This window comes from Phalacrocorax aristotelis, chromosome 2 (genome assembly GCF_949628215.1).
Source record: "Phalacrocorax aristotelis chromosome 2, bGulAri2.1, whole genome shotgun sequence".
In the NCBI taxonomy this organism is placed as follows: domain Eukaryota; kingdom Metazoa; phylum Chordata; class Aves; order Suliformes; family Phalacrocoracidae; genus Phalacrocorax; species Phalacrocorax aristotelis.
The window spans coordinates 29,135,134-29,154,419 of NC_134277.1; the positions used below are offsets into that span (position 1 = coordinate 29,135,134).

General features: G+C 38.5%; 1 protein-coding gene across 4 annotated transcripts in view; it reads right to left on the reverse strand.

Moving 5' to 3' along the window:
- Positions 1-19,286, reverse strand: part of ICA1 (islet cell autoantigen 1) — a 75,702-nt gene that overhangs the window by 45,003 nt on the left and 11,413 nt on the right. For all 4 annotated transcript variants that reach the window (XM_075082918.1, XM_075082917.1, XM_075082915.1 and 1 more), the window contains exons 2-6: positions 14,791-14,828; positions 12,073-12,244; positions 10,080-10,152; positions 8,206-8,329; positions 5,738-5,936 (exon numbers count right to left, since the gene is read on the reverse strand). In XM_075082918.1, coding sequence (XP_074939019.1) covers positions 5,738-5,936; positions 8,206-8,329; positions 10,080-10,152; positions 12,073-12,244; positions 14,791-14,807 — 585 coding nt within the window. In that variant the 5' untranslated portion in view covers positions 14,808-14,828. The remainder of the gene's footprint in view (positions 1-5,737; positions 5,937-8,205; positions 8,330-10,079; positions 10,153-12,072; positions 12,245-14,790; positions 14,829-19,286) is intronic.

A 19,286-nucleotide genomic window follows, 5' to 3' on the forward strand; every position in this document is an offset into this window, starting at 1 on the left:
TTTAGCGTCCCTCAGCCAGTATTCTCAACTCTCAGCTCCTAAGAGCTCTCATTTTTCTAGCAAAGTTAAAGTCATTTTTCCAGTAATTACTCAGAAGGAACTGCAACAACCCAGATTTGCAATGTTTTCCTACTAATTTAACAATTTGATTAAAAAAATGCAAAATAACAAAAAAAATCTGTAACGTTATTTATAAACCTGTGTTGTTTAGTTACTCCAGTTTGTTAGCCTCTAAATGCCTACAGATTTCCATTTCATTTTTTTTTTACCAGGAACTGAAGTTAAGTTTACAAGGTTGGCAATTGCCAAGTCTGTTCTTACTTCAAAGATCAGCAGCATATTTTTTTCTTTTTCCCAGGCTTTTTGCATTTTTTCAGCTCTCCAAGAGTTTTCAAATGTAACAGAGAATTAAAATAAAAAATCCTCCCACACACTTCCACAGTGCTTCCAGGTTTGCAGGGCTGTTTGTGGCTGATGTTAATGGATAGGTGAGCAGCAGATGATGCTGTAGCATGGTGCAGCCCGTTCATCATCACACAAGCCAAAGGGCACTCATACCAGACAGTGCCTGTAAGCAAGGGGAGAGCAGGGGAAGAGATGTAGGTCCTGAGCCTTCCTGTAAGGCTGCGGCAGATGTATCTTGTCTATACTTGCTGAGATCTTTACAATGAATACATAACTTCAGCGTTTCCCTTCTGACCTTTTAATCAATTGATTTATTTAGAACTTTATTGTTCCCCAGTTGTCCACACAAGCTTTAACTTTTATTTCTTAAAAGATATTTAATAGAGAACTTGCATGGATCAGCCACTCCCTACATTAGTACATTTATAAAAGCAACAGTTTAAGCTCTTGTTATATCATTATGACTTCTTCTCGTTGAACTTTCCTTTTTCTCACTGCCTTTTGTTTTCTCTTGCCAGATTTATCTTTAAAATGCCATTATAGAGCATTAATTTTGTTTCAAGTATATAGAGTGCTACAACTAGGAAGAACTCGAGATAAACTGTGCCCAAACAACTCAGCTGCAAGCTTGCAAGTTTCCCCAACAGCTGCATGCAAAGTAACAGCATGAAGGGTCCTATAATTGTTTAGGATCTTCTGGGGAATATTCTGACAACTCTCATCCATGTAGGCTCTATTCCACTTCTTTAATCGCACTGAAGCAGTTCAGGGCTCTGCACTGTGAGGTAAGCTTTCCCGCACAGACCCCATGCAAATATATTGATCAAAACCCAACTCTGCTTCCAGATGGTACCCCATCTAATACATACTGTTCTACAAACTCAGATATTTATTGCGGTAATATCCAGGTACCACAGAGGCAGATAAAGGGCTTGCACTGTATTCCACGCAGATGAATCTCATAGCATTTACAAAAGCTCTGCTGCAACCAGCCCATGCGTCACTCCGCGCCCTTACACAGCTTCAGCCTATTCTTTCTCCTATCTGAGCTTTATTTGGTTCATACAGAAGCAGAGGTCCTAGGAAAGAAGCTTTGGCAAAGCAGAGAGGACTAGACCACAGGGACAAACAGAGCCAACCCTCCAAGTACCCAGTTCTCAGTACACCACTGCGGTGCAGCATGTCTCAGGGATCACAGCATGGCCAGTGGATATTTAGAAAGCTACTCCAGCTTTGGTTCAAGCCTCAGAATGAGGTGAAGCAGAGGAGTAGAAGAATGATAGAAGTGAAAAACAAATACAGAAAGGATTAATTTGCACTACCAATGTAGCATGATATATATCCTGCCATGTCACATATGTCATTTTTCTTAGAGTTCGCCCAAAGGTCAGCATGATAATTTTTTCAGCTCTCACTTTTTACTTCTTATGGGTTGCACTGTGATGTCTAGGTTTGATGAAAAATTCTATATATTGCACTGTATGAGCACATCTGAGATAGCTTAGCTAAGTAAAATTGAACAGCAGAGCCTCTTCCATGTTCCTGTAGGCTGCCCATGGGAGGCTGTTGCCTGGTGGCATAGCCTATCACTCTGCACATTGGTATGTTCCTTCTCAGGAAATGCATGGAAAATCTTAACTTTTTCAGAGCTGGAGGAAGGACACTGGGGGACTACCAGCACTTGGGCGATTTGGTCTGTAAAGTCATCAGGCAGATAAAACAGCCTGGATTTAAGAATCTTAAAAACCTGATCAGTGGTGGAGAATTTGGTAAAGGGGTATTAACTCATTCAAATTCTTTTAAATATCACAGCATTGCCAAGGTGCTGTTTAGATTCTCCCAAGCAATACCTTCAGACACTGAATTTGGGATGGAAGACCTCTATATCTAGAGCAGCACTGGAGTGTCCACAAAAATGGTTAACAGGAAAAGAAGAGAATGTAAGTACATAGCATTTATAGAACTCTGCAGACAAAAGTAAATACCTGTTTCTTTGGTTTGACTCTGGTAGCTACAATCACACAGATATCTTCAAGTAACAATGTAAAACTGCTGTTATGCAGTGTTCTGGGACACTTTGAAAGTGGTAGCATTGCTGGGTCTTGCATATTTAGACTGATACCTTGAAAGAATTTTCTAACGTTGTTCGCAAGTACCTCATTGTTTTGAAAGAGAGCTACAAAAATGCCGATGTTTTAACTCAGATTTTATCAGCTCTGAAAATACTTATTCTGAGGGACAGTACAAAAACCCCATCTGGACTGATTTAGCTTTGGTCTCCAAAAACAAGTACCATATCTGTATACATAATGATACATTTAGGATATACATTATAAAAGGCTACATACTTGAAAAACAGTCCTATAACCAAGTGATATAAATATTGCTGATGCACTAGGTGCATTAAAGACAACTAAACCAGCCCTGTTTACTTGAAATAAAAAAAAAGATGTTTACTAAAGTAATATTTAGGATTTTTACAATTAGAAGTCTGAAGAAAATTTTCTTTCAAGTGCTCCAACAGGATCATCTTCATTAACTACTTGCTGGTGTACCACTAGATATGCAGCTCCAGATAGAACACTTCTCTTCAGTGATGGTATATTTTAGAACCACATACCTTGCATCAGTAATTATGACATCCTTCTCAACACAAAACTAGCATGACTTCTTAAATTCTTGTTACAGATCCAAAATAAGCCCTAAAAACCCTGCATTACACTGCCACACTATGGCACAATTAAGATCTGCAAGCAAGAATAGAACAAAAAGACAGTAAAAGTAACTCCTGTACTTTAATTATTTAGGACTACAGTATCCACCATTAGTTTTGTTTGCCTACCACATTTGTAAAGCACTAAAACCAAACTTGTGTCCTGTTCAGCAAAAGCTAACTAGGTGAATTATGCTTGAGGATTTTATTTTGTAATGTTGGGGTTTTATTTTTCAAAATGGAAAAAGAAAAATTTTACTTTCTGCAAGTGTTAAAATCTTCAAAGACTAGTTTGGTGTGCCTGTTGCACAGATGGGATATATAGGGAAGTGGACACCAAGGGCATTTCTTTACTTTGTTGGCTACAAAATATGGAGCTTTTTGTTCTCTGCATTACAATGTGATCTGAAACGTTTTCAGCTGACAGCTATTCGGAGGAAAGAAAGAAAGGTTCAAAAGACCATCTTAAAGTTGTTTTTTGTTTAAACTATTTGAGGCAACACTACTGAATTTTAGAACCTACATTCATGATTTCTTTACATCAGAATAGAACGCATTTCAGACCTAGAAATATTTCAAAATACTTAGTATTTCCACATTTTTACTAAGTTTTGTGAAAGCTTTAAAAAAAGTCTTATTTTTGCTGACCTTGAAGCACAGCAACCCAAGATGACTGAAATTTCACATCTAACTTTTTAACTACAGCAGCTCACCGTACAAAGCAGCATACGTTATTTTAATTACTTTGCCATTTATACAATTTATACCTTCCACAGCATTTGTTTTGCAAGAAAGCTATAAATCAATTTTGTATGACCATTACCAGTACTGCTTTATTCATTCTAACATTCCATTTTTAAGTGTTTTTCTAATAAATCAAACGTTATACATAAGCAACTGGCTGAGGCCAAGACCATACCAATTATTTTACCTGCAAGAACTTGCCATTATAAACATTTCCCACAAGGCATAATAAAATACATGTCTGGTGCCATAAGACTTACAGGAATATCCTGTACTGAAGCATTAAATAAAGATTAGATGACTAGCTAGGGTTTCATTTGTTCCACCCCTTCCTTAATTGCTATTGTCACCACGTCAGTTTACAAAAAATGGCATAGCCTAGATGCATGCCAGTCCTCTCCCGTTAGGATGGTTTATTCAGGCTTTTAAAATCCCAAATTAAATATCTTTCATCTCCACTTTCCGTCACAGACTGCTCAAGCCATTGATGAACAGGGATTCTCTTTTGCACATTACCTGTCTCTCAACCCCATGCATATATGCACGTACACTTTAATACAATTTCTGGTATTAGGCTTCAGCTTTCAATTATCGCACAATTTCTGTAAAATTTTTTACTGGCTTTAGTCAAAGTACAATCCACCATGTTATACCTAGGAACCTAACCCCTATAGCCAAGATTCATAAACAGCAACTTGTGAACATTATAGTCTTTTAACAAAATCGGCTCAAGAGCCTCACTAACAAATGTGAAGTTCTCATTAGCATTCCTGAACCAACTGGGACAGTATCAGTCCAAATAAATTCTTTACTTGTACCTGGCAGTAAATCTGCAGACTACTACCTAGGAACTGTGACTTTTGGAAGCCCTTTGGGAGGAGAGGAGTAGAGCAAACTTGAGTGACACTGAATGAAGAAGATTTATGGAGAGTGCATTCTTAGCAGCTTTAGTGTTCAGCAGTTGCCCAAGAGTCATGCTGAACTGCATGAGGAACTTAAAAACAAATTCCAAATTTGCAACTCCTTCCCAAAATCCAACAACAGCCCATTTTCAAAATGTTGGTCTTTAACTGCACCCAAAAAATTAGCAACAGGTACTACAGCATGTCTGTACTTCTGTACTTTTTAGTTACAAAAGTCAATTTTTCCTTGCTGGCTGACAGCAGACATATCATCTTCCATTAGTCATTCAGGCATCACAGCTAAGTATTGAAAATTAGATAGCCTTCTTTAAAAATATATATTATTTCAATTATAAAGATTTAGGATGAATCTGAATAGACTACTGAAAAATCATAGAATCATAGAATATCCTGAGATGGAAGGGACCCACATGGATCATCAAGTCCAACTCCTGTCCCTGCATAGGACAACCCCAAATTCACACCATATCTCTGATGGCGTTGTCCAGGTGCTTCTTGAATATTCTCAGGCTTGGTGCCATGACTGCCTCCCTGGGGAGCCTGTTCTCGTGCTCCACCACCCTGTGGGTGAAGAACCTTATCCTAATATCCAACCTAAGCCTCCCCTGGCACATCTTCCTGCCATTCCCTCAGGTCCTGTCACTGGTTGCCAGAGAGAAGAGATCAGCACTTGCCCCTCCTCCCCTTGTGAGGAAGTTGTAGACCGCAATGAGGTCTCGCCTCAGCCTCCTCTTCTCCAGGCTGAATGCCGTTTCCTACTACTGTATCTTTCCTTACAGCCCACTCTGTGAAGGATACTGTATTCCATGTCAGATTAACTGGAGTTCTGTCACACAGAAAATATTAGTTATGATAAATGACATCCTTAGTGTTGAATTATGTCTTCCTCAGAAGAATCAAAACCACGCTTCATTGTCATTCATCAGCCATCCCCTTCTATGAAACTTCATACCTTCCTGAACTTTTCCATCTGCTTATAAAGATCTGGATCCAGCTCCTGAGACACATCTTTCATCCAAAGTAGAGCTCCTCTGTATTCAGTCCGATACTGTTCCATTCGGTTTACTGTCAGCCATGTGTCTGAGATGGCTCTATATCTGAAAGTCTCCACTTCTTGATATAATCTACTCAAAGGAGTACGCAGTGCTAATCTGGGGGGAAGGTATGAAGGAAAGAAAGGAAGGAGAGGAACACATTAAAGAAGTTATTCCACAAAGGCAGACAGATTAATACAAGTACTGACACTTTACTAGCAATCAAAAAAAAAAACCCAAACAAAAAAAAAAACCACACACAGCCAAAATACTTCACTTAAGTCCGGATGGTTCTACAGCTTGATTAGGAGTACACAGCCTAAATGATTCTACGATTCTATGAATTTTGTGTGAATATTGTGATTGCAACCTTCCTGTGCAAGTAGTAACCTTTCACTTACACATGTGAGCAGAAAAGGAACTCTTTCTAATGCATATACATGTGGTAGTTAGCCAAGCTGCTGGTATGTATGCTATTAACATTCCTCTTTGCAAGTTACATTTAACAACTCTTAAAATGTACCCGAGGTAATTTATTACTGGATACATACCACAGATGTATCAGGATTTTCTGAGGCTTAACATGACAAAGCACTTCCATTAGCCTTTTAATCTTCAAATGTACATGTAAATAAAGAAGTTATCTGTCAAGTAGATAATTATCTGGAGTTTTTTTTCTTTTTTTTTTTTTCTTAAGGAATCTGAACAATTCTTTTGAAGGACATCTATCTTTTGCAAGGATTTAGGCATTTTCTTAAACGCTTCTTCCAGCAACTACACTTTGGAAAGGCAGTAGGGGACACTATTGTCTTCCCTAAGCCATCACTTTGGCTCCTAATGGGATCTCACAACAAGACAGGATTACTCCAACTTTTGATTTGCTTCCTCCTACCGCTTCTCCTTTCCTCTTGGTTGCCAGCAGCCACCTCACTGGAATGGGTTCAATCAGCTCCACACCAGTGTAGAGTTAGTTTAATGTGCCTCTTAGGGACTTCCTAGGCATAAGAGAATTTCTAATTTCAGCTCCAGTAACCAGCAAATTTTGTCTTCTTGATCTCCAGCTACTAAGCTAGCTATTCACATGCAACGTAAATAAGAGTAGTCCCAACTTCAAAATGAGCTTGAAGGTGAGTCAAGTGAAGACAGGCAAATAATTGGTTTTATATTTATGTGAGTTTATTTTTAAAAATGCATTGAGCAAGAGATATAATAAAATGTGAACTTTTTAGTGTGGCTTTTTTTTTTTCTTCTTCACATTTTTTCTCATTCTACAAATGCTTATCCGGCTATTCAAAGGAAAATTCAGTTTATGTAGACATGTCATTCACTGGCATTTCTATAAACAGTTAAGCTTTTTAAAGAAGCAAAGCATCAGGGCTTTTGCTCAAAGGTGCCTTACATGTGTTTTAAAGATCCCACTTATGGCTGTCACTGGATGTGCTAATGACCAAACTCTAGCCCAAGATAAACATACGAAATTCTCAGTGCTCTGTATGTGATGTTTTATTTTGAGCCAACCAAACAGCTACACTGTTAAGGAAAGCTAGAAAGTATCTCAAGAGTTAAAAACCCCCAAAAGTCCTGTAAAATATCATAGAATTGAATTTTTCCCCTTGCAAATTATGGTGAATTTCAAACTTTCATAGTTTCAATACTAAAAGCATTTGAAAGCATCATAATACTCATAATGCCATCAGGTACTGTTACTTTCAAACTCTGAGCAAATGCAGTGTCAGTGAGACATCAAGGGCTCTGGGTAACAACATGTGTTTGTGTGTCCCTCTGGACTCTTACCTTTTACTGATTTGGTCCTACCCAACCTACACAAGCTCAGTAGGGAACTAGGATCATCTTCTGGGGGACTTCATGGTGTAAGGTTAAAGCAGAAAAATGGCATTCAGACTCCTCCTTTCCCCTACTTGAGGTATGAGACTCCATGGCCCAGAGAAAGGCATTCCCCTATCCATTTCTTTGCCCTCCGAGGATCCAGATACTTCTGCAATGAGCCCGCTGTAGCATTTCTCTGCAGAGTGAAGCGCCACCAAGCAAGAGAGGGACCTGAAGTCAGCTCCTTTACAACCCCACTGATAGAGGCCATGCAGATGCACCTGTACAGCTTCAGAACTGCTGAGCTGAACAGACACAGGTGGGGGATCTGGAGATACACAGACATAGCCGGTCTATAACACAAAAAACAGGACCAGGCAAAACTACACAGACCAAGCCAGTAATACTGCCAATACTACAGCAAGCTTGGTCAAAAATGACTTTCCTATTATTCGGTTCCTCACACATTTCAAATGGCAAAATGAATTATGCCAGTGATGAATCAACTACCATTATCTCATGTACTTCGTAAATCAGACAGTAATTCTGACACATATACCTTTGCTGAGAAGAAAAGCAGAGGGCCTTTCCTGTGGCTTGCATCATTTTTCCTGCTCTCGTTTTATCCTGAGAACCCTGTGATCGCAGAAATTTCCCCAATTCATTTTCTTCCTGAGACAGAACTAACGAAAAATAAATGAGTAGTCAAAACAGTTATTTAATAGGTTCCTAACAGCTTTAAAACTGGCCTAGCATCAAACAGGTTAAGTCACTCTAAATCCAAGCAGCACAGAAAAAATAAATAATTTAATGGAATTCCTGCATTTATTAAACAGATCTGATTCACTTGAGACATTTGTTGATATACTCAACAAGAATCACAAAATTCCATCAGTGCCAAAAGACATCAGGAGAAACATTGTTTCTTTCTTGAACAAAGGAGTTAGGTTGGTTAGATTAGCCAAAGGGCCCAATCTTGATTATAGTATCCGATAGTATTGGGGTTTTTTGGCTTGTTGGGGTTGGGGGGGGGCGGGGCGGGGAGGGTTTTGGTGGGTTATTTTTTTAAATCCTTTTTTACCACATGGACTGCCCCAGCTGATCTTCAGTAGCATACTTTCACTGAAGCTAATTCTGAGTTATACCACCCAAAGCTCATTCTCTTGCTGTTCTCTTGCTCTCCACTTTTCATGCTTGACTACAGAAATTAATTTTTCACAGGAAAAATCTAGTACTTCATTATAAAGACCATTTATTTTCAAATTACTTTGCAGGATTATTTTACATCTTTAACATTCTACACAATTCAAACACTATTTTTTAATTTCTATTTCAAATATCTGACCTATTTCTATTTGAAATTAACTGATTGTTCTTTAAACAAGAAGATGAAGAAAAATAAAAGTGTTTTTACACTGATTATTGCCTACATCTAAACTGGGACCATATAGTCTTCACCATCTCACATCCTTACAAAACCATTTCATTATGGCCTCATCTATCAGTCTTCCAAAGCAGCTGTCTCCTATAGCACCAATTTCTCCCCACTATCAATAGGGAGAATGGCCTAATATAATGAAAGAAGATATCTTGAAGTTTTCTTGTCATTTTTCCAAATGTTGACAGTTAAATGCAATGCAGACTCACAGCATGCTCCAGTAGAATGTGCTGCACGCATATCTTTGCCTCAGAGATTTCATCTGCGACTGCAGAGCACTTCTTGAACTCAATACTATTCTGTATTATAATTTTACCTACAGATCCTGAAATATTATATCTGACTCTCTTTGGACAGGCAGAAGAAAAAGGAAAGAGTGGATAAAATATGGGTAAAATTCAACAAAAGAAAGTAAACTGAAAGATGTCACCAAAGCTGGACTCTCTTTTCTGGGCCAGAAATCACAGCAGCAGAGAATCAAAGTGTGTTGATTGAAGAGAACATTTAGAGGTCTTTTAATACAATCTGCTGCTTAAAACTTCCCAAATGAGGTCCCTGTCTCTCACTAATGACTGCCACTAATTACTGTACACCTGTTACAGCCAAGTCAGCATTATCAAATTCATCATAATAGCATGGATTACTTAATAATAAAACCAGGAATAAGCCCAATATTCTTCGTAGTCAGTCCTGATTAAAAAAATTAAAACAGTTCAGAACAGAGTTAGGATTTCTAAGACAATATACTTCTGAATTTAAACAAGCCAAGCAAGGAGTGGGAAAAACACCCCGAAAAAGCTTGCTTTCTCCCATAATTATTGCTACCTATCACTGCATAATATCAAATATAAAACTTATGCAAGTCTGCCTTCAGCTGTCTGCAAGGAACATTATCTTTATTTTTAAATAGGATGAACCTAGTAATGACCCATGTTCAGTGATTCCATAATGCAGACATCCTTATCATTTTAACTACTGTATTTGACCGTACTTACAACAAATCCTTTTTTGATACAGTTCAATTGCTTTCAGCAACTCCATACACGTTCTCTGAATAGAATGGAACAGCTGATATTGAAACAAAATACACAAGAAAAATTGTAAGCATATGCAAGAAACACTGATGATTAAAATACAAGAAGGAGCTTATTTTTTTGTAGAAATTATTAGGGATCACTATTTTCTTCTTGAACAATGAGCAATCTTTCCAGCTTGAAAGTAATTTTTCCTTATCAACTGTGCTTTTCTTTCAATTAAGTTGTCCACTGAAAATACAGACAGACCAATCATAACATACAAAAGGAAAATAAACACAAAAATAATTTTGGAAACAGATTTAGTCTAAACAGCTGATAGTTCACTGAACTACTCATGTTGGTTTTTTTTAATTGATACTTTTGGATACATACGAAGAGGTACAAATCTTTGTTTCTAAAAAACTCACAGTAGAGCAAAAAGTTACCAAAATGTCTATCACGTTTATCACATGTGGCAATATGCATACTGAATTTTTGTTCCACTAGACTTTGCTGTATGAAACTTGCATTGATATGCCAGTTTAGAAAGTTATTGATCTAAACTGAACTTTTTACTGGCATAGCTCTGGTTTTCTAACCAAACTTATAAAGCAGCAGTTTCCAAAGGAAGGAGAGTCAGTCTTGACTGATTTTGGAGATACTTACTAGGAAATAGAAAAACTACTACTCTGTCTGTCTGTCTGCCTAAAACCTCCAACCTGTAACTTAAACCTAAACTCCACTGTAACAAGCATCACACAAATATAAGCATAATGGGCTACTGGCACAGTCACTGTCTTCCTTTGCATCTGCTTGACTTCCTGTACATTTACTTGGGTCTTGCCTTTTAAACTGAGAGCGTGACTTGCAGTTGAGAAGTTGTCCAAGCGAAAACATGCTTATAGATTTTTATCTGGCAAGCACAAGTTTCCCTATTTCTAATCCCACCTGAGCTAACAAAGCATCCTTCCTAATGAATCTGCAACACAGTAAGCATGGCAGAAACTCAGGTATATATTTATAAAATATTGGTCCAGCCTTCTGGCTTGGTTTTACATCAATACTCTTGATTTATAACCCATCATGAAGACCCCATTGCTAAAATCATCATGTTATAAGTTAGCACTGTTATAGCTAGAACTACCAATATTTGTTTGCTGTAAAACAGCCTCTTGTATTTCAGCTAAAACATGAATAAACTGTGAATCCTAAGTCAACAATTTTCTGAGAAACCAGTAAGGCAAAACCTTTACCCTACGTAACAAAACAATACCAATAAAACTTAGCTGGACAGTAACGTGATTATTACACTTCAGAAGGCCATGTTTGAACCCTTCAATTTGTAGAGCCTTAATATTTTTTTTTTACAATAGGCTGACGATACTGACAGTAGGACTGTATTTGTCACACAGCAGGATTCCTTCCCTTGGTTACGCTTCTTTGGTCATGCCAAAACCCACTTATCTGCCCAAAAGCTCCAGAGAGCAGAGCACAGGATGCACCTTGCTCCTTCTTGGTATATCGCATGTTTTTTTGGTATGTGTGGTATTTTATAACTGTATAAAGAATGTAATTTGTATATAATATAGAATACTATCTAAAAAAAAATCTTAAACAGATCTAAGCAAAGGATAATAATGACTGATATAGGCACAAAGGACAGTCTCTTGCTCCCCCCCGCCAACAAAAAAGAAAAAAATTGTCCCCAAAACATGAAACAAAATACAAGAGGTGTTAGGTTCCAAATAAAGTTCGAAGGACATGGGTTTTTGTGTTAAAAACTGCCACTATATTCCCTGTATATACATAGGTACTTTTGTCAAAAATTGGAAGATTTTTTTTTTACAAGAAAATAACAATAAAATGTATATACATTATTATATATATGCTGTGTACACATATTAGAGGCTTGATTAAAATTAAAACATTTTAAAAATTAACAGAGAATACACATTCTGTAAACATTACAAACCTCCAGTTTTGCATCCAAATCTGCATCTGAAGCCACAACATGTTCATCTTCCTTTTTTCCTGTAACTTTTATAAGGGTTTGTTTTGTTTTCCAGTATTTCTGTTGCATTTTATTGACCACAGATTTTTCTTGGCTTTGAGCATATTGGTCATAAAATTCCCTTGGATAATTGCTAGAATATTAAGAAACAAAATCACAAAACTTCAATGGGATGCCTAAAAAATAAGTCTAAAACACTAGCTTAATACATTTCCATCAAGAATATTGCATTTGTGTGCAAACAATGTATATTTTAACATGCATTTCTTAATTATGCATTAATAACAAAGCAATTAAATTAGTACTACATTTCCCATCCTACTTTGGAAAAATAATACACTGATTTCAGTTTGAATGTCTTTATCGTGTAGTACTGCCAAATAATCAGCTGCAAAAAATTCTTCCCAATGCATTATGGAATGACTTATAGCCAATGGAATTAACTTTTTATTTTTATATAACTAATAGGAGAGCTTCAAGTGAACTAGCAGAGCTGCTTAAGCAGGCAGTGATTTTCATGCTATTTCAGCATTATCAGGATTTCACAAATTTCATTTTATGAATGGAATTAGATTACTTCTTGCCCTCCCTTTTTTACAATTGAATAATAAAGAAATAGAAGAACACTCATCTCTTTTGAGCATGCTACGTGGGAGATAGATAGCTCATATCTTTCTTTATGCAATGACTACGTGACAGCTGTGGGTACATAAAAGGTAATCTTTTTTTCAAGGATTATTTTCTATTGACAGGTGATTCTGCATTCCTATAGCAGACCTAATAAAAAGTGCAATCTAAAGAAAAACTGGATAATCCACAATACTCCACAATATTTAAACCATACCAAGATGGTTTAATAGAAAATACAACCTTACAATGAAATCCTGATCTCCTTCACGAAGTATTATTCCATTATTAATTTCTGCAAAAGTACACGCCTTTTCCCCTATGTGCATATATAAAAAGCCTCAGTGATTTTGCAAACCTTTAGAAGTAAATGGTTGCTAAAACTTGCTATATTAAATACTCCAGGAAAATTAAAGAGGTTGAGTCTATTTCAATAAAAGACACCCTCCACCTGTGGTTCATTACTGAGATGCTACCCACTAGCTCTGTTGAAAACAGACAGACAGCTCAGGGATGCTACCCCAAGACGTCTTCAGACCCAACATACACATCAAGTCATGTATTGAGACACACACACACTCTTGCCATGAAATGCTACGGCCATTCTGAAACAACAGACCATTGGTACACATGTTCCCCAAAAGAGTGGCACATCTGCCCTACATAGTTACTAGTGGCACAGTTTAACCTGAGAAGGAAGTCTGTTTCACAGGGTTTTGTTACTTGCTTTTGTTATTTTTAATCAGCAAGTTAGGAGACAGTGCTTTAATCACCAAAGAGATGGTAAGAAATTAAAATGTAAGTGAGCAAGGACAAAATTCAAAATGCAGTTATACACAGCATTTCTTGGCTTCCTCCTCAAACTCTAAAAGCAAAGATATTTACCCATTTAATTCTACCCGAACATTAATGCCAAGAGTTAGATTTATGAACGTCATTAAAATTAAAATAAAGGCCTTTTTAGTGCTACAGCACAAAATGACACATGCAAAACATACCGCATTTCATGTGGAATTCTGCACAAACCATTACACACTCTGACAACAGGCAGCCTATCAAGTTAGGTGAAGCCTATATTGACCTAATATATGCTGCACCTTTAAAATACAAAATCTACAACCTCTAATAAATAACAAGAAGATCCCCCTGCATGATGAGAAAACAGAATATGAGAGTTTAATAAAATCAGCATTACTTTAAAAATAATTTTAAAAAAATCAAACCGCTCACAAGGCAGTTTAAAGACCCTAGCTGTCTGGCTAGTTGTGTGCTTTAACTTCTGCTACAGCTGTGCAAATAACTGATATTTCAGTTCAGCAGTCAAGTGAAGAAAACACCATAATTCATCTGATGTCAACCAGCCTCTACCTCACTGGAGGTCACTAGAAATTCTGGGGGCATGGCACAAGGAATTAAAATGAGTTATTAATATGAGGCCACAAAAAACCAATGCTGGGATTAATACAGATTCCTGAATTAGAGACTGATAAACCAATTGAAGGAATAAGAGGGATATAATCTTTTACTGCTACAGACAAATTCAGCTTCTAATTTCATTTGGAGTATTTACTGGCTCCTGTTTATGCTAAAGATAATGGAAGATTTATAATCACTTTACTGAAATATTTGTTGGACAATTTTTACTGGTAGACATTGTCAACACCTTTTAAAATTGATTTTGTGTCAAGCAATCATGGACATATTTAGGGTTTGTTAAACAATCAGAGATTATAACTAAGAGAAGGATGTACTTTATTCTGAAGTAATGACCACGGATAAACCTCTTGAAATACGACAGTTCATACACTTCTTTCCATTAAGTGGGAAATTGATAGCATGCTATTTTTCTATCTAGTCAATTAATTTGTTTTTTCATTCTTTGGCAGTTTTTCATTTTTAAATTTTTATTCATTTTAACCAGAATGTCTACCAGTGACTCCATATAAACACTAGATGCCAGAACATAACATGTGACAGACTCAGACAGTGACAAATCAACATGCCAAACAACATTAGCTCTTTAGAATAAGAAAAAATGATCAGGGTACTTACTACTTATGACCTTCCATGTTTCTTGTTTCTTTCAGACACTTAAATAAAATAAGAAATTTCAGTTAATACAAACATACTTAAAACACAATTTTCAAGGCAGACACTAGAAAACCTCTACTTTTTCACATAGAAAATTACTACGTTAGAGCATCTTGTTTACCATGTGATGACAGGAAACTTTTCAATCAGTGGACCAAATGCTTTTCTCATGTAACACACAATTCTCACTTAAATCCATGACAAACACATTTAAGTCGTGTCACTGATGTTGCCAATTATATGTTAGCAAATTTTCCACACAAAAGAAAACTTACCTGGCATTAATTCAGTTACTCTTGGCAAGGCAAGTCAAAATTGTCCCTGCTAGGCATCTTTCTCAGTCAAGTTTTTTTCCCAAAGAAGTTTTAGCCACAACACAGTTCAGCTACTGTTTTCACCCATGTCCCACCGATCTATTTTTTAAAGACACTAGCTACATCACGTCTTCAGCCACAGATGCAAAATTTAACCACCAGGTGGTTTTTCTGTGAGGGACACCACAGTTCCTGAGGACAGGATATGATTTTTATACATTTGGACTTTAGATTTTATAAGTTAATATCTCTAGCTTGGATACTCAAGTCTCCCACCGTACTTTGAGCTGACCAGATGGATGCACATCACTTCTCACCAGTAAATGAGCACCCTCCTTTCAGGCCAAATTTACACATGAAGCCAGACACTCCTGATAAAAAATGAGCACCCAACTTCTCTGTGGCTTTCAGAGAGTACTCTATTCTCCAGCATACAGCCAGTATGTGAACAGAGGTGCTGTAGCATGATCATAGACAAGACCAAAAAGAAGCTGGTCGGACAATGCTGCTGGGAAACAGCCGTTGGTAAGACCAGGCAGCGAAGGAACATAGCAACAGGCTGCACTTAGATATGAAACTGATTGACTGAGAAAACAGTAATGGAAAAAGCAGCTAGAAAGGTAATGGTGCTGAAACTGAACTTTGGCACTAATCTGGGTGAGAGAGAAAAGAGGCTGCAATGGGGAAATGTGACACTGGAAACATACCTAGCAAGGTGCTGCTTACAAACAGCATGGTTACCACTGGAGTGGCAAAGGAACTGGAACAGATTGCAGGAACCTAACAAGGAATAAAAATAACTTGAGTGTTTCCTGCGACCGTGAAGCACATGCACTTCCATTTGGAGCCAAATCCCAGATTTCTGATTTAAACCTCTCTGCTGTCAGTACCTGTGAAACTTCCTGGCAAAGTTCCATGAGATGCTGCAAGATTATATCAAAGCAGGAAATTTTCCGGAATCGGAATTTTTGTGAAGGGCTCATAAGCACTGCAGGAGAGACCATGAGAAAATTCGTAACTCCGTCTTTAGAACAGAGTTAAAATGTAAAGGACAACAGCCAAATGACAAAGAGGAAGAAAAGACAGTTTCAGATTGTTGTTTGCATTATAGCACCATTGAGTCAGACAGTATACAGAATGGACAGCATCGGTCATGACTTTGCTCTAGTTTCTAGAGCCATAAAGCATAGGCAGCATTAACTCCAGTTTTCTTATGCCTTTATGCTTAACTTCACTGTTTTAATACTGGTCCTCTTTAAGTCAACTGTGGGTGTGTACCAGTGAGATAAGAACACAGGATTTAGCTTGTATACATATCTATGACTCAGTTATTCAGCAGCACACTTGGTTTGACAGGAAGCAAAGAAATGTCTATCTAAATGGAATAACACGCATATTATGTGGAACAAAGTGTAAACAACCAACGCAGGGAACAGGTTTAAGGCACTGGTCTTACAAATGATACACATCCACATGATTCTCCTGGAAACCAGCATCCCTAAATAAGAAATGTCCTAGTTTCAGATGAGAATAATGTTGATAACATACTGACATTTTAGCTGTTCCTAAGCAGTCAAGAACTTTTCACCTTCTCATACTGACCTGCCAACAAGAAGATTGGAGGTGCACAAGAAACTGGGAGGGGGCACACCCAGGACAGCTGACCCAAACTGGCTAAAGGGATATTCCATACCGTACAACATCATGCTCAGCGTATAAACTGTGGGGAGCTGGCTGGGGCGCAGCTGCTGCATGGGGACAGGTTGGGCATCAGTGGGTTGGCGGAGCAATTATTTTTCATTTGCATCACTTGTCCTTCTTGGGTTTTCTTTCTTTCTCTTTTTCTTATTTTCCTTTTCATTACAAATTATTATTATTATTTCTTCATTTCAATTATTATCTCAACCCACAAATGTTCTTCCTTTTACTCTTCTGATTCTCTCCCCCATCCCACTGGGGGGAATGAGCGAGCAGCTGTGTAGGACTTAGTTCCTGGCTGGGGTTAAACCACAACAGTCCTTTTTGGTGCCCAATGCGGGGCTTGAACAGTTAAGATAACAGATCTGACCAGAACATGTTACAACAAATTTGTTACAAGCATTCATCATATTAGTTTAATAGTTGCTGGTCACAATGTTCACAGAATCACAGGTTGGAAGGGACCTCAGGGATCATCTAGTCCAACCTTTCTAGGAAGACCACAGTCTGGACAAGATGGCCCAGCACCCTGTCCAGCTGAGTCTTAAAAGTGTCCAATGTGGCCAAGTCAAGCACTTCCCTGGGGAGATTATTCCAGTGGTTGACTGTCCTCACTGTGAAAAATTTCCCTCTCGTGTCCAATCGGAATATCCCCAAGAGCAACTTGTGTCCATTCCCCCTTGTCCTCTCCATGTGACTCCTTCTAAAAAGGGAGTCTCCATCATCTTTGTAGCTACCCCTTAAGTACTGGTACATGGTGATGAGATCCCCTCTAAGCCTCCTTTTCTCAAGGCTGAACAAACCCAGTTCTCCCAGCCTATCCTTGTATGGCAGGCTTCCCAGTCCTTTGACCAAATTGGTGGCCCTTCTCTGGACCCTTCCAGCCTGTCCACATCTTTTTTTGTATAGCGGGGACCAGAACTGTACACAGTACTCCAGGTGTGGCCTGACAAGTGCTGAGTAGAGTGGGATAATGACTTCTTTCTCTCTGCTGGCGATGCCCTTTTTGATGCAACCCAGCATCCTGTTGGCCTTCTTGGCCACAGCAGCACACTGTTCGCTCATGTTTAGCTTTCTGTCCACCAGGACCCCCAGGTCCCTTTCCACAGAGCTGCTCTCCAGCCAGGTAGATCCCAGTTTGTGCTGCACTCCCAGCTGTTGATTTATTTGCTCTCAGTGTTGCGTTATGTAACACCTTACTTGCCATATATATACTGTTTATGGGTATTTATGTGCTGTTTATCACCCCTAGGAGGTGGATTAAGATTATTGCCTTGCTGTACTGTGTAACACTGTCTCATGGTATGATAAAATTATTGGTCGTGTGACAAATCTGGTGTTTGTACTCTGCATTACTGTCATCTCCGCACTTTGGGAGCCATCTATCAGAAACTATTAATAATCATACTTCTTACTTTTTCTCATCAGAGAGCCAGTCTATGGGGGAGACACTTTCTTCCACCTTCCCCTTCTCTTCCAGGCTAACTACAACAGCTCTTGAGAATTTTGAATATCCTTGGGATGTTCAAACCAGCACGTTCCTATTGCTACATCTCCTGAGCATGTTTCAGGTCTTGCTTAGGGTTAAACAGCTATTTAAAAATATCACCCAGAAATGTGCCCTGAGGCTGGATAGTTATGAGCAGCAGAGCGTGTGGGATAGTATAGGCAAGTGCGTAGGACAGTGGTCATCTCAAATGCTTTGGAACTTTACCCCCGAACAAGTGCAGAATCTTGAAAAATTAGTAGAATATTTGGAAAAAGTATGCTGTCACCCTGGCAATTCCAGAGAGAGACAAATCACTGCAATGTGCTGGGGCCTGGCCGCCGCCTACTGAGCCCTGCTCAACACTATTCAGAACCCTTGAGGGGAAGAGGTGGTCTCTGGATCTGACAACAAAATGACAAGCACTGTGGCTACTCCAACCCCGGAGACAGGCACTGCAGCGGAACCAAAGAACCAACCCATGCTGGAATCCATCACCCTGTATACAAGAAGTAGTTCTGGAAGTGAAAGTCAGTTCATTTAATACGGGATGATGAAAAATCAGGGGCATCATGAGAAGAGGAAGAACTCATAAATGAGATTGTAACCACCCAACCCCTATCACTATCCCTGAGTGAGCTGAGATACATGAAAAGATTTCAGCCATTGTCCAGGCGAGCACATTGTCACCTGGCTGCTCCAATGCTGGGATAACAGTAGCAGTAGCCTGGACTTAGTGGGTAGGGAAGCCAAGTAGCCGGGTTCCCTTTCTAGGGAAGGGAGTATTGACAAAGCATTGGAAAAGGGGCACAGCCCTCAGCCTTTGGAGGAGACTCCTGTCAGGCGTGAAGGAAAGGTATCCCTTTGAGCAATGCGTTACATACCACCTAACCAAGTGGACCACCATGGAGAGAGGTATCCAGTACCTGAGGGAATTAGCCGTGCTGGAGGTGATTTAT